We start from the raw sequence: 16,452 nt of genomic DNA on the forward strand, positions 1-16,452 counted from the left end.
TCCGCCAGATGTCTAAGGATCAATGCCTGCTCTATAGTTGACCGCTTATTAAACAAGGTAAAATACAACACCAGTACACCAAAGCACTGCCAGCAGTATGGAGTAGGTGGAATAGAGGATTCCCCAAGCAAATGAGGGTCTCCCTCCAAAATTCCTATGCAGCTCTTAGCAGAAGCCCATCCTGCAAAGGAAAAAAGGGCGCACTGAAGTGAAGACTGGTGTGTTTGGGGAAGAGCAAATCTATGCAAGTTTTTGTGTGTGTTCATTCTTGTGTTTTAAGGTAATCTTATGTGCTGTATTTTTGTTGTTTTTGTGCTGCCCAAGGTGAAGGTCAGGCTGTGAATGTTCGTAATAAAATATAATAATAAATAAAAGAATGGCAACATATGTGTGAAATTGCTCTTGGGTTTCAAGCACTTCAAGTCCATCTTGGGCAAACATCATTTGAATTACAATAAGCAGCAGCCAGTCAAACTAAAAACAACAACAACAACAATCCCACAAATCCTTCAGTTGCTTAATAATTTGTGCCAATGGTGGCCTTAACTCAAAATACAATTTCATACACACTGTACACTAAATTAGAACATAATTGTAAGTCATGCAAGATGTATCCTAGCTGTGTAATTACCCCTTCTGAGGGTTTGCAACTCTTCGCATGAACAAGATGGAATTGGTGATGTCATGGAAGATGAGAACAAGGAAGGGCATGTTGAACATCACTGTAGGACGAAACCTCTGGCCAGCTGCTTCCACCGCAGTGGCAGCTGCAGCTTCAGTGCCAGCCTCGTGGACATTCAGAACAGCTTCATGAAAAGCCTGCCAGCGAGACAATCAAGAATTAGTCTCAAACATAGGCCAATATCTTATTATTAGATAGAGATGGTCCTGGCCCTTGCAAGCAGAAGAGGGTATGCGAGACAAAATTCATTTTGTAATTTCTCACAACTATGATGTATTAATCTCTCTTTCCCACCAATCATGAGTGTATTGTGCACACCTCCAGTTATTCAAGAATTTGGCCTCAGAGGACAATACACTTTCTCTTCTTCCTCACCATTGCTAGGGTTAGTTCAAAAATGCATCACAAGTTTTACGCTTTTCAAAATGAAATCGGGTCTCAAATTTTCAAAGTAAGCCTACGGTTACTTTGATCGTAATTTTGATGCATGGCAAGAACAGAGATATGTTTGACTAGATCTCCCATTTATTATCTATCTGTTCATGTAAAAGTCTTCATCAATGGAGGTGGGGGTGTAGAATTGGATCTGAGTGGTGTATATATAATTTTTATTAAATTTTCTGTTTTACAATTTCAAATAAATGTTTTACATATTTAAAATACCAATGACTTCCCTTCTTCCCTTTCCACGGTTCATTTTGCATATATTGTATCCTTGCATATTTTACAAAAATTATTTCAATTGCTTTTCCATTATTCAATCCATCAACGATTATTCACACTGTTGAATTTATCTTAATGCTGCCAGCGTTTTCAGCTGTACAGTTATTTTTCATATAATCAGTAAATGTTGTCCAATCTTATTTTTCTCTTATTCTATATGTTAAGTCTGCAAATTGTGCATATTCTGTCAACTTAAGTTGCCAATCTTCTTTAGTCGAGACCTTGTTCACTCTATAGACTAACTATGAGAAGAAGTTCCAGATTGATAACCAAAGGGTGATCATCTTGAAAGAAATCCCGATGAGAATATTGGGGAAAAAGAGAGCCAACTATAAAGCTCTGACAGAAACCTTGAGAAGTAACAGAATAACATACAGATGGGAGTATCTGAAAGGCATTTCATTTACTTATAAAGGGAAACAACAAAGATGTAGGTTTCCAAAGGAGGCAGAAATGTTCTTTAAGGAAAAAAAAAACATTTAAAGATAAAGAGACCAAGGAGTGATGAAGAACAGGGAGAGACAGCAGGACAAATAGATTTGGATGACAATGAACCTGTAGATGCATGAAATAAGGTAAAAAAATATTAATTATAATCAGGATAATGGATTTGAAACTTTTAACATAGACCTTTAATGGACTAAATGATAAAAAAAGAGAAATGAAATTGAACATATTTTACAAAAACAAACTTTGGACATAATATGCCTACAGGAAACACATGTGGCAAGAAAACATAAAAGAGTCTTGATCAATTAAAAAAATAGGCATAGATATTATTTCCTCAGATGTAAGTAAGAAAAGAGGAATATCAACCAAAACAATTATTTAAAGATGAAATGGGAAGAATGATTGCAGTACAAGTAACATTGCAAGGTGAAAAAAACATTGATTATAGGGATATATGCACCCAATGAGGAAAAAAATCAGAATTTCACAAAGATTTAGAAGATGTTTGAGCATATGGATCAAAAAATCATTCTAATGGGAGACTTGAATGGGGTAGTCTCCCCTGACATGGACAGATCAACAAAGAGAATAGACTCTAAAGAAGGGAGACTATCCCTTACATTCTTCAATCTGGAGGAAAACCACAGATTGAAGGACATTTGGGGATTCAAATACCCATGGAACAGAGAGTATACACATTTCTCAAAGCCACACCAGACAGCTGGCAGAACAGACTCTGTTTGGATTAGAGATGATTTAGTGATAAAAGTGGGGAAAGTGGAAATTTGAAGAAGAACACTTTCCAGTATATTTGGAAAGAAAAGCAAGAAATCTTGGGGGGGAACTCTCCTGCAGTGGCACGCCACCCGCCTGTGACTCCCAAGCCTTCACTGATCTGTCAAAACAAAGGGGGAAGGGGGAAGGAGATCAGGGAAGGCTCAGGAGTCACACCCAGGAGGGGCGCAAGTCACACAGTTTCTCTGCCGGGCAAGGTGCAAAGCCCTTCTTTTGCACCCTGTGAAACATAATTGTGCAGAGTTTTTAAAAAACTGCACAACGGCGCACCACGTCCCCATGACTCCCAAGCCTCCCCCAATCTCCTTCCCCCTTCCCCCTTTGTTTTGACTGATCAGGGGAGGCTCGGGAGTCATGGCTGGCTAGCCGTTGCTCAGTATTTTTTAGAAAACTCTGTGCATTTATTATGTTTCACAGGGTGCAAAAGAAGGGCTTTGCACCTTGCCCGGCAGAGAAACAGCACACCTTGCGCCCCTCCTGGGCAATGGCTGCCCACCTGTGACTCCCGAGCCTCCCCCGATCTGTCAAAACAAAGGGGGCAGATCATCGGGGAAGGCACGGGAGTCACAGGCGAGCGGTGCGCCGTTGCCCAGTTTTTTTTAAAAGAACTCTGTGCATTTATGTTTTACAGCGTGCGAAAGAAGAGCTTTGCATCTTTATGCAATATGCATGTGTGCTTTGGCCCAGGGTCTTTTGCCTCACCACCCCCACTACTGACTCCCCGTTGCTACTCAGCTTCAAAATTTTTTTTTTTTTAAAAATTGCCCCCGGATTCATTGACAAAAATCTGGTAACCATACAATACCAGCAACTAAATGGCATATTTAGAAGTGACAAGGAGAGAGGCTTTGGGAAGGAATTCTCAAAGTGTGAAAAAGATTTGTTGGAAAATAATGAAAAACTATTAACAAAAATGTGTAAGCTACTGTTGGAATGGGAAACAAAAGATGAAGAGGTTAAAGATGTAATGATAAAATGGGCAAAAGACTTGGGACATAATATCCCACTTGAATCATGGGAAAAGCTGTGGAAAGAGGATTTAAAATTTACTCTATGTTGCTCGTTAAAGGAAAACTACATGAAAATGATGTGTCGTTAGTACCAGTGTGGTGTAGTGGTTAAGAGCGGTATACTCGTAATCTGGGGAACCGGGTTCGTGTCTCCGCTCCTCCACATGCAGCTGCTGGGTGACCTTGGGCTACTCACACTTCTTTGAAGTCTCTCAGCTCCACTCACCTCACAGAGTGTTTGTTGTGGGGAGGAAGGGAAAGGAGAATGTTAGCCGCTTTGAGACTCCTTTGGGTGGTGATAAAGCGGGATATCAAATCCAAGCTCCTCCTCCTCTTCTTCTTCTTCTTCTTCTTCTTCTTCTTCTTCTTCTTCTTCTTCTTCTTCTTCTTCTTCTTCTTCTTCTTCTTCTTCTTCTTCCCCCAGTTAAGATTGCAAAGATGTATAAAAACTCCACGAAAGTATCCTGGAAATGTAAAGATAATGACAGCACCTTTTTGCATATGTAGTGGACTTGTAGAAGGGCAAAAGACTTCTGGGAAATGATTTATAATGAGTTTAAAAAATATTTAAGATAACCTTTCATAAAAAACCAGAAGCCTTTTTGCTTAGAATAGTGGGGGAAGAGATAGCAAAGAACCTAAAGAGATTGTTTATGTATGCATGGCTGCCAGAATGCTTTGCCCAAAGATGGAAAGAAGAAGGTACACCAACAAAGGAAGAATGGATAACGAAGATGATAGACTATGCCAAAATGGCAAAACTTACTGTGAGGATTAGGCAACAAGACGAGAAGAAATTTTCACGAGATTGCATAAAATTTATAGAATATGTTAAAGAACACTGTAAATATGTTAAAACATTAGCAGGGTTGTAACATTTATGATGGGTTAAATCTGGACAATCTATTTATAAATAAGACTTGAAATTTATAGGAAAAATAATGATATGCAAGATGATGATTGAAATTGAAAGCCATGGGAGGAAGTCAAACAAGATGAATTTGATGCATAATTATTTTCCTTTGTATAAGAACAAGCATGAAGGAGGCCTCCCAGCCTGTTCACAGGTCCTTATATTATCAGTGAAAACAGTTGGTCCTGGCAAGTACTAACTGCTCTCAATTTTAACCTGATAACTGCCATTTGTCTAGATTTTAATTTGTCTGAATTAATTTTAAGATGTATTTTAATAAATGGATGCCTGTTTTTTTGTATACTGTGTTATTTATATTTATATGATGTTAGCTGGGGCTTAAACCTTTCTCCACCAGTTCTGTTGGAAGACCTTAGGCTTTTCCTCAATTGTCATCAAGCTGTTTGTGGTGCCTCTTCATCAGCACAGCTGGAATACGAAGTAATTTTTGGCAGTTTTGAACTGTTTTGAACCAAGGAGCCCCTTGGCCACCCGGGGCGGCAAACCTGAAGGCACCCCGGTGTCATGCGTATGCACGCTACGGACACCCCCCAGCCACTTACATGTGTGTAAGCAAGCGGCTGCCGCTTTCTTTCTGTGCAGGGAGAAGGGATGCATGGGGCTTTCGCGGCTCCCTCCTCCCTTCTCCCTGCATGGAAAGGAAGCGGCAGCCGCTTACACGCTCTGCTTCTCCCTGCTCTGGCAGAGGAGGCGAGTGGCAGGCCAGAGGCTGGGGGCACTGCCCCCGCCAGAGTGGAGCTAGGGGTGGCCCTCCCCCTACGCCCCTCCCTTGCTACGTGCCTGTTTTTTGGCTCCTCCTCTCCATGAGAGATAGGATGGTGGTGTAAGCACTCTAAACCCTTTGACTCAAAATGTAGGATGAAATAAAATAAAGAGCCTTTGCATCAACGTGATTGATTTTGAGAAGCCTACCTCGGAAACCTGCAATTCAGGCTTCCCAGTAAATCCAGAGAGGTCTGCTTGATCTGTGAATACGTCAGTAATACCCATTTTTTGTAATTTCCCTTTGATAGAATAGCTGCCCGAGATTGAAAGCTTTGGAAGAAATAGCTGTATTCTCCTGTTGAAAGAGGAATCAGAGGCTGGTGAGGTACACTTTAAGAAAAATGCATAAGGCAAATAATGGAAATTTACAATATGGCTAGATTAAAAGGGGTTGTGAAGTATTGCTAAAAGCACAAGATTAAATAATAGTAGCCAAAGATCACAATAAATAGATTTTTTTATAACAATGGGGTTATATCCAGTGCTAGTCCTACTCAGAGCAGACCCCCTGAAATTAATAGACAAGACTAAAATATATCTATTAATTTTAATGGATGTGCTCTGAGCAGGATTAGCATCAGATGAAGCTGAAAGAATGTATTAAGATCTCTATATATGCACACATAGGATTATAGAATTGTAGAGTTGGGGTGGATGTTGAGGTTCATTTATTCCAAACCCCTGCAATCCAGGACTATTCAACATCTTTATCAATGACTTGGATGATGGGCTTGAGGGCATCCTGAGCAAGTTTACAGATGACACCAAATTGGGAGGGGTGGCTAATACCCCAGAGGACAGGATCACACTTCAAAATGACCTTAACAGATTAGACAACTGGGCCAAAGCAAACAAGATGAATTTTAACAAGGAGAAATGTAAAGTACTACACTTGGGCAAAAAAAATGAAAGGCACAAATACAGGATGGGAGAGCACCTGGCTTGAGAGCAGAAAAGGATCTACGAGTCTTGGTAGACCACAAACTTGACATGAGTCAGCAGTGTGATGCAGCAGCTAAAAAAGCCTATGCAATTCTGGGCTGCATTAATAGGAGTATAGCATCTAGATCAAGGGAAATAATAGTACCACTGTATTCTGCTCTGGTCAGACCTCACCTGGAGTACTGTGTCCAGTTCTGGGCACCACAGTTCAAGAAGGATACTGACAAGCTGGAACGTGTCCAGAAGAGGGCAACCAAAATGGTCAAAGGCCTGGAAATGAGGCCTTATGAGGAACGGCTTAGGGAGCTGGGTATGTTTAGACTGGAGAAGAGAAGGTTAAGGGGTGATATGATAGCCATGTTCAAATATATAAAAGGATTTCATATAGAGGAGGGAGAAAGGTTGTTTTCTGTTGCTCCAGAGAAGCGGACACGGAGCAATGGATTCAAACTACAAGAAAGAAGATTCCACCTAAACATTAGGAAGAACTTCCTGACAGTAAGAGCTGTTCAACAGTGGAATTTACTACCAAGAAGTGTGGTGGAGTCTCCTTCTTTGGAGGTCTTTAAGCAGAGGCTTGACAGCCATATGTCAAGAATGCTTTGATGGTGTTTCCTGCTTAGCAGGGGGTTGGACTGGATGGCCCTTGTGGTCTCTTCCAACTCTATGATTCTATGAGTATGTAGCTGTCCCATACAGGGTTTGAACCTGCAATCGTGGATCCAGAATTGGTCTCCACAGTCACTTATGGACTCATTGTTAAAACCATGTTTATGGAAGACAATCTTATTCGGCTGTGAGTGATTGCCAAAGAAGAGGTTTGGCACTATCAGCACTGTGCTATAACCAACTGCATTGATATATTCAAGTGCAACACTCTTTCCATGACTGCATGCTCACTTACCGTGTTTTCAGTGAATTCATCCATTTTAACAAAACGTCTTCATTAAGAGCATCTTCCAACTGCTTCATTTTCCCTTGGTCAGGAAGAATAAATAATGCTGAAGCATTGCCCTTGTAGGGAAGCTTCACAACCTTACAGGACAAATCCTCATCTTGGTAAAACTCAAGCAAGCTGTCTTTTTTCATCATAGGGACTGTCACTGCTGTTTGTTCATCCACAAAGAAGTCATTATCTTTTGTTTTCTGAGAATCAAAAGGGTTTTCCCAAAAGGTTTATGGAAAGAAGAACAACAGCAGCATACAGGTCATTGGAGATCGAGAGCAGGAGGAAGAGAGCCAAAATAAGACCATACTTAAGGTAAAAATCCATTTCACAAACTCTAAAAGGAATATGACTTTTTGGAACAATAAAAAACTTTTTTTTTTCATTTCTGGAAATTAGATCTTAGGTCTTCCTGGTGGACTTTAGTGCAGGAATAAGCAAAAAAAGAACTTACAACACTGTATAAAACATGTCCTCATGATTCTAGTTACAGGTAGGTAGCCGTGTTGGTCTGAGTCGAAGCAAAATAAAAAAATTCCTTCAGTAGCACCTTAAAGACCAACTAAGTTTATATTTTGGTATGAGCTAGTGTATCTGAAGAAGTGTGCATGCACACGAAAGCTCATACCAAAATATAAACTTAGTTGGTCTTTAAGGTGCTACTGAAGGAATTTTTTTATGTCCTCATGACTTACCTTTCAAGAAGATATAATTCACAAGAACCATTACAGCATCTGGGCCAGGCTTCTTGTAAACATTAACTAATTTCCCATCAGTTTTTTTTCAATGTAGCTATTGATTTGACTTTCAGCTTCCTCAGGATTTTTGAAATTAGTTGGCAAAACTTCGGTCTCATAAAAAGTTTTTGCATCATCCAAGAACTTGTCTAGGAGTTGCACTTGGTCATCTGTGAATAGGGCATTCCCAATGCTCAAGTGGATTTCACCATCGGGGTTGTTTAGCATCTGGAAGAGATGGCGGAAACCTTCGTGTATTTCCTGCTCGCTGATATCTGCCTGGTTAAAGCCAAGTCCTGACAAAAGCTCACTCAACGTGGTGGTTCTAGCTCTCAGTGACACCATGGCAAATGCAGTGGAAATGCTCAAAGGTGAAAAGAAAATGTTATTATAAGAATGTTCGGAAGCACGCTGGTGGTATGATCTAAAGGCAAACCCAGTATTTCCTGGGGCTATCTGCAAAGAGGGTGGATCACTGCCATGGTCTTCCCAGCGTTCATAAGTATGGTGGCAGTGGGCAAAAACACAGAACCCAGCAAGAAGCCCATATAGGTAGGTATGAAACATTGTCTTCTTCCCCTGGAAGTAGTCTGTACAGAAAGAATCACAATTAAAATTTCTCATTACCATGACATAATGAAGAATGTTTGCAGTTGGGTGGTGTCTATTAGCTTACTAGCTGCATGAGTTCTTTTCTACCAAGGCAAAACACCAAGTGTCCTCACGATATGCAAGGTCACTGGACAATCAGTGTTGAACTATGTTCATCTCACACAGAGCTATCACAGTGATGACTGTGACATAGACATCTCAAGCCAAAGAGGGCCGATAACACAAAGCAGAAAGTGCGGCCTCGAATCAATGCTGCCAGAACAATCATCCCTGAACTTTGCGATTGCACCTCTGAGTCCTTCAAACAAGCTCAACTGAACTGCCCCAGGGATATTGTTGAAGCAAGGTGGAACCACGTTGTTCCTATTTTCTGGTGCCTCTCAGGCTGTATTTGGTGACACTTTCATATTGTCACAAAATGAAAAAGATTGGGTGCCTGTTCCATCTCACCATTTCAGTGACAAACTGGTGTTGAATGTACATAGACAGATGGACATGGTATTTTCAGGCCCTCGAGTAAGAGTCTGACCCAGCATGAAACTGTTTGGGAGACAGAGGGGAGTGATTGTTTTATCCCAGGTGAGAGCTAAGATTGGGGTAAAGTCCAATATTTTAACAATACAGGTACTGAATTGTCTCCCCCTTGGCCCATAGGTCGATAGCATTAGTATATAAACATGTGTAAACTGTGTCTTCTGCCAAATGTTTTTGGGCATTTGTGTTTGCCCTACAGTGCTTTGGCTTCCTTAGAATGTTGTTAAGTGTTCCTGCAGTTTTGGCGCCTAGTTCTATTCCTTTAGGATATCATAAATATTTTGACCCTCATCCCTAATGGATGATTTATTCTGAACCAGGCACTCTTCAGATCCTGCTCACTTTCCCCCGGCAATCATTTTAAACTGTATTTTCCCATTCTGGTTCAGGCAGAGCCCATCACTTTTGTACAGACCTGAGTTTTTTGGAAGTGTTCCCCAGTGCCACTTGGGACTTGATGATTGATTGCTTGGGCCGAGTTTCTGAGACGGCAGGCTTTTTTGGTTGCTTTCAATTTATAACTCCAGATAGCATCTCCCTCCTCCTGCAGCAGCCAATTAGATCAGAACAGCTAGCTAGCCACAGCAGGAACCATTAAGTTCATGAGGTCATTATTTGGAAGGGGGGAAGTAGATGTGGCCTAACTGTGTAAGAGGAGGGAAATGTTGCTTTTTCATAAATGGGCAAAAGGCAAAAAAGTTGTTTACCTGACTTTTTTTACGACTGTATGCTTTTCTTGATTTGGACACTGTTCTTCTGTTGATGCAGCCTAGAATAGCATTAGCTTTTTTTTTTTTTTTTGCTGCTTCATCACACTGTTCCTAGTGGTCTATGAAGACCCCTAGTTCTTTTTCACATATACTACTGGCAAGCCAGGTGTCCCCAACCCCCATCCTATTTTTTGTTGCAGCTGCTTCTTCCTACCTAAGTACAGAACCTGAAATTTATCTTTATTACAATTCACTTTGTTAGTTTGGGCTGAGTACTCCAATCTGTTAGGGAAATCTTGAATGCCAATTATAGCTTCAGTGACATTAGCTTCCCCTACCAGATTGGAACCATCTGAAGATTTGATTAGCATCCCCTCAATGCCTTCATCCAGGTCATTTATAAAAAATGTTGAGCAACAATGAGCCCAGAAAAGAATCCTGTGGCACTCCACTTGTCCTCCCCCCCCCCACCCCAAGATGATTTGGAATATTGTGTGCAGTTCTGGCTGCCTCACCTCAAAATGGATACTGCAGAGACAGAACAGGTTCAGAAATGATGACGACCAGCTCCTGTATGAAGAAAAGTTGCAGCTCAGCACACAGTTCAACTATGGAACTTGCTCCCGCACAGGGCAGTAAAGAACACCAACTTGGATGGCCTTAAAATAGGATTAGAAAAATTCATGGAGGAGAGGGCTATCAATGACCACCAACCATGATTGCTATGCTTTGCCTTCACTTTCAGAGGCAGTATGCTTCTGAATACAAGTTGTTTGAAACCAAGAGGGAAGAGTACTCTTGTGCTTGCTGATTTGCCAGAGGCATCCAGTTGACTTCGGTGACAAAAGGATGCTGTGCTAGATAGCCACTATTTTCTGATCTGAAACAACAGTTTTCTTGATCACTGAATATATAAATTAAATTGCAATGGTCCAAGTTAAAGGTTTCATCATTTGGATCAGTTTGAAAGGAACTGAAAACTCGTTTCTGTTCTAAAGCTTCCATATAGATTTTTATTTTATTTTATTTTGCTTTTCCAGAGGGACTGCTACTCTCCACATCCTCCCTTTAATCCCACTGAATTGTAAGACATTGTCCATTCCACTTATAAGATTCCACATTCCCAGGGGGCTCCACTGTCCTAAATCCCAGCATCAAACTTCAGCTCACTGGAATTGGATGCAGCTGCATAGCTGAGTCGAGCCCATGTAGACATGGACATCTGGATCCAATCGGATCAGAACATGTAGCTAACCTCCAACTACCACTGCAGCAGCCAGGACGTGTTTATAACAAAAAGGATAAGTAAATGTGCCCTGATCTAATTGGTTCCGTCAGCAGCACGTGGAAGCTAGTATAGGCTGTAGGCTGACGCTCGGAGACTGGGTGGGGTGCAACAATACAGTGCTCCCACCCCAACCACCATCTCCCCGGGCCAATCCAGAAAGCTACTGTGTTCAACAACCTCAGAGAGGTCAAGGAGAGCCAACAAGGTCACACCCTGCACCCCGCCCCCACTGCCATCTCTCTTCCAACTGGGAAGCCAAGGCAGTTTTGGTGCTATGGCCAAGCTGGAAAGCAGACGGGAATGGATGTGAAGCATGTTTGAAGTCCCCATTATTGATTTAAATTATTTGAATACTAGGTTCTGCTCTCTTAAGTTTAAATTAAGCATGATTCATAGCTGCTGGCAGGAGGAGAAAAGGCCAGATGGGCTGCCAAGGAGGCAAACATTGCTCATTGCTGAAGGTACCTAACTAAATTAGGAAAAGGGGGAAACTAGATACATCAAGGATATAGGGGCGTGTGGAACTCTACTAAGTTGATATCCTGGTATAATAGGCTGGCATAAGAATAGGGGAAAGTGGAACTAATGGACAGTGAAACTAGCAGAACAAGCAGAACAAGCATTAGAGGCACAGTATGCATGCTTGCAATCTAAATGGGTACAGAACACATATAGGAAGATGAGATAAGCATGGAGGGTGGAACATCTGATAAGCATTCATCAGAACACTGAATGCTCTCAGCAAGATCAGGATGCATAACTGGGATGAGTTTATGATGGGAAGCTCAATTGAATTCTAGGTGGATGTAGCTGTTGATGTGACCCTCAGCTTCATAATGGAAATGTCAGCTCAACATTTAAAAACATTTGGCATAATTCATGCATATATATTTTTTAGAAGTTAGATTTATTTATTTTTTTGGAAGAGCTTGTTCATCTGTGATCAATGCTCTCCTGGGTTTCAGGAGGAAATGATGGAAATCTCTATGCGCTCACTGACCTCAGTTTGGTTAAAGCCACGTCTTGACAAATGCTGGTTCAGTGTGGAGCAGGGCCGCCGCTGAAGCTGCCCAAGTATCTACCTGTTATGAAATAACAAAATACATATACACCTAGGTGTTACCTAAATGTATACTGACTGTTTCACTAAAGGGCTTTTGACTTTGTGCACTCATTTACCAAAGATGCGCTGCAGCACTTGTCAGACTCAACGAGTATAAGTGTATTGTAAAATAAATGAGCAAATAAAAAAGTTTGTTTGCTTTTCCTCCCTTCTTTCGTAAACAAGAGATAAGGCGTGAGCGTGGTGTCTGACATAAGCATAATAAAAGTTAATTTTGGGGCTAAACTAAATTTGGGGGCGCTGGGTGGATCTTTGCACCCCGGCAGCACATATGCTAAAGATTCCCCTGGTGTGGAGGATCAAACTGTGGCACTTTTATCCCCCAGTAAACAGCACAGCAAAGATGAAAACAAACCATTATTGCTGCCAGCTGCTGAAGCAACCTGATGGTAGAATATTCTGCCCGTCAATTTTACTTTGGGGTATTTTTAAGTAGGACTAGTTGTTGTCACTTTTACCCAGAAGGTGGCCATTGTTAATGGGAGGGATGGTCGGACAGACATGTCTATTTGGCCACCCATGTGGGTGGCCAAACACCCTGCAGAAACACTGCCCACAAAAGGATCTGTAGCTGGAGCAAAACTAATCATTGTCCTGTGTGTGTCCATTTGAACCCTACCAAGTTACAAAAGTGTGCCCACACAGAGATTGTAGGAAAAGATGGAATTTATTAGAAAGCATAGGGGCGATTTAACAACGAAGCACATCAACATGCATGTACAGCAATGGAGAGATGAACAATGCTAAAATATTTTCTTAAATAGATTCGTTGGGGCAAATAATAATACAGTAATAAAAAGTAGTATGAGCCGGTAGTCAGTCAGTCAGTCAATCAATCAATCAATCAATCAATCAAAGATGATTAACCAGGAAGGTTTTAACTAGGGACAATGGACTTTCAGAGCAGATTCATCTTTTGAAAACAATGACTACCAGGGGCGTAGCCAGGATCAAAACTAGGGGGGGGCAAGCCATGGTCGTTCAGGGGCGGGGCCCCGAAGTGGGAACGTGGGCAGGGCTACAGGGCCAGCTGGCCTGATGATATTGTGGCGGCGGCAGCTTCTGGGGCTGTGCTTCTGGGGCTGGCAGCATCGATGGCTACCCTGCTTGGCTGGAGAGGATGGGCAGGCGAGAGGGGTGACAGGGCGGGCGAAGGTGAGGCAAGGCACGGCCACAGACACGACGGCTCCAAGGCGTTGCTGCATATCAGCATAATATTTCAACCATGTTGTGGGTTCAAGCCCCACCTTAGGAAAAAATTCCTGCATTGCAGGGGGTTGGACTAGATGACCCTTGTGGTCCCTTCCGACTACAATTCTATGATTCTATTGATATATAGCCATAGCATATGCATCATTCTGCTTTCTTGAATTGTCCTACTCCTAGGCATAGCAGCCAACTCCTAAAGGCCTAGGTGCATCTCTCCCCCCCCCCCCAATTACTGGTAAATACAGTGGTACCTCGGGTTACGAACGCGATCCGTTCCGGGTCGCAGTTCGTAACCCGAAAAGGGCCCGAACTGCTATTTCCGCTATTTTTGCGCTTTGCGCATGCGCAAAGGTGTGCGGCGCTTCTGCGCACGCGCGCACGGTGAAAATACTTCTGGGTTTGCGAAGTTTGTAACCCGGGTTGTTCGTAACCCGAGGTGTTCGCAACCCGAGGTACGACTGTACTGTATTTTAAAGAGTCAAACCCCCCCCCCATGTTGATGGGCTTTCTATGTGGGGCTTTTCTGCCCCCCCCGTATTTTATTAAGGATGGAAGAGGGAAGGAAGGAAGAAATAGAGAGAGGGATAACTCATATTTGTGGGTGCCTCTGGGTGATGCTGTGATGCTGGAACTCTGCAGTAAGAGGACGGGAGGGTCAGGCAGGCGAGAGGGGGTGGCAGGGCGGACGAGGGCGAGGGAAGGCACGGCCGCAGTCACGACAGCTCCGAGGTGTTGCTGCATATCAGCATAATATTTCAACCATGTCGTGGGTTCAAGCCCCACCTTGGGAAAAAGATCCTGCATTGCAGGGGGTTGGACTAGATGACCCTTGTGGTCCCTTCCGACTACAATTCTATGATTCTATTGATATATAGCCATAGCATATGCATCATTCTGCTTTCTTGAATTGTCCTACTCCTAGGCATAGCAGCCAACTCCTAAAGGCCTAGGTGCATCTCCCCCCCCCCCAATTACTGGTAAATACAGTGGTACCTCGGGTTACGAACGCGATCCGTTCCGGGTCGCAGTTCGTAACCCGAAAAGGGCCCGAACTGCTATTTCCGCTATTTTTGCGCTTTGCGCATGCGCAAAGGCGTGTGGCGCTTCTGCGCACGCGCGCACGGTGAAAATACTTCCGGGTTTGCGAAGTTCGTAACCCGGGTTGTTCGTAACCCGAGGTGTTCGCAACCCGAGGTACGACTGTACTGTATTTTAAAGAGTCAACCCCCCCCATGTTGATGGGCTTTCTATGTGGGGCTTTTCTGCCCCCCCCCGTATTTTATTAAGGATGGAAGAGGGAAGGAAGGAAGAAATAGAGAGAGGGATAACTCATATTTGTGGGTGCCTCTGGGTGATGCTGTGATGCTGGAACTCTGCAGTAAGAGGACGGGAGGGTCAGGCAGGCGAGAGGGGGTGGCAGGGCAGACGAGGGCGAGGGAAGGCACGGCCGCAGTCACGACAGCTCCGAGGTGTTGCTGCATATCAGCATAATATTTCAACCATGTCGTGGGTTCAAGCCCCACCTTGGGAAAAAGATCCTGCATTGCAGGGGGTTGGACTAGATGACCCTTGTGGTCCCTTCCGACTACAATTCCATGATTCTATTGATATATTACCATAGCATATGCATCAATCTGCTTTCTTGAATTGTCCTAAGCATAGCAGCCAACTCCTAGAGGCCTAGGTGCCCCCCCCAATTACTGGTAAATACTGTATTTTAAAGAGTCACCCCCCCCCATGTTGATGGGCTTTCTATGTGGGGCTTATCTGCCCCCCCGTATTTTATTAAGGACGGAAGAGGGAGGGAAGGAAGGAAGAAATAGAGAGAGGGATAACTCACATTTGTGGGTGCCTCTGGGTGACGCTGTGATGCTGGGTGACGCTGTGATGCAGCAAGAGGAAGATACTGGTACGCCTGTACAGGAGCCTTGCAAGCAGCTTTCTCTCTGCTTGATTTACAGCAGGCACGTCCAACAGGTAGATTGTGATCTACCAGTAGATCACTGGATGTCTGTGGTAGATCACCGCTAGTTCACTGGCACCCCTAAAAAAAGCTCACCCAAAATTTTCCTCCTCCCTAAAAAAAGCTGAACTATGACCTGAAGCCCTAAACAAAAATGGGCCTCCCTTCCTCCTAAAAGAAGCTCAACAAGTTTGACCTAAACTCAAAAAAACAGGGCTTCCCTTCCTTAAAAAAACTCAACAGCTTTGACCTGAACCCCCCAAAAGGGGGTAGATCACTCCCAGTTTTTAACTGTGAGTAGATCAGAGTCTCTTGGGAGGTGGCCACCCCTGATTTGCAGTATACAGATGCAGGAGGAGAGGCAGACTGGAACACCTCTGCTTTTTATAAACATCACTTTGTCTATCAAAAGCTACAGCCCCCCCCCTTTCTTATTCATTTCCTTTTAGCCTTGCAGAGCCACCTTAGTCAATGCACCCTCATTAAATCGCCAATAGAACTCTTAATGCGATCCCTGAATGCTCATTAACAACTACCACTGAAGAACAATAGGGTGAATTGGTCAGCTATCAAACCTTGCCTGAAGGGATTTTCTGCTCCATTGTCTTAACTGCTTAAGTACCGGTAGCCACTTTGCTTTATTTATTTGATGTGTTTTTGTTACAGCTGTGTTCCTGCCCCGCCCCCCAGCAAGTGGAGAGCTGCTCTCGCTAAAGCAAAGCCCTTTCCACTTCAGTTTTTGGAGGGGAAAAGTGCTGGTTATGGTCTGTAAAATACAATAATTTTTTGCTTCTAGAGGGGGCAGCTGCCCCCTCCTGCCCCCCCTGCCTACGCCCATGATGACTACAGACACAATGTTGTCTAACCCAGCCTCAAAGAGCCACTTCCCCAGCTAATTCAATATTTGCAATTCTGTGGGATTCCCAGTTGGTTGAAGAAGGCTGTCTCCTGCATCTATAGCGTTTTTAGGATGTCAAAACCTGCTTATTTTTATTTATGCTTATGTTTTTAATTCTGCCATTAAGTTCC

General features: G+C 43.1%; 1 protein-coding gene across 1 annotated transcript; it reads right to left on the reverse strand.

Moving 5' to 3' along the window:
• Positions 1-627: 627 nt before the first annotated feature.
• LOC118078407 (serine protease inhibitor A3M-like) lies at positions 628-8,455 on the reverse strand. The gene is made up of 4 exons (XM_060282921.2): positions 7,943-8,455; positions 7,206-7,476; positions 5,507-5,654; positions 628-819 (listed from the first exon to the last, which is right to left on the reverse strand). The coding sequence occupies exons 1-4, from the start codon at positions 7,971-7,973 to the stop codon at positions 628-630; spliced, it is 642 nt and encodes a 213-aa protein (XP_060138904.2). The 5' UTR covers positions 7,974-8,455.
• Positions 8,456-16,452: the final 7,997 nt, after the last annotated feature.

This window comes from Zootoca vivipara, chromosome 1, assembly GCF_965207765.1.
Source record: "Zootoca vivipara chromosome 1, rZooViv2.hap1.1, whole genome shotgun sequence".
NCBI lineage: Eukaryota > Metazoa > Chordata > Lepidosauria > Squamata > Lacertidae > Zootoca > Zootoca vivipara.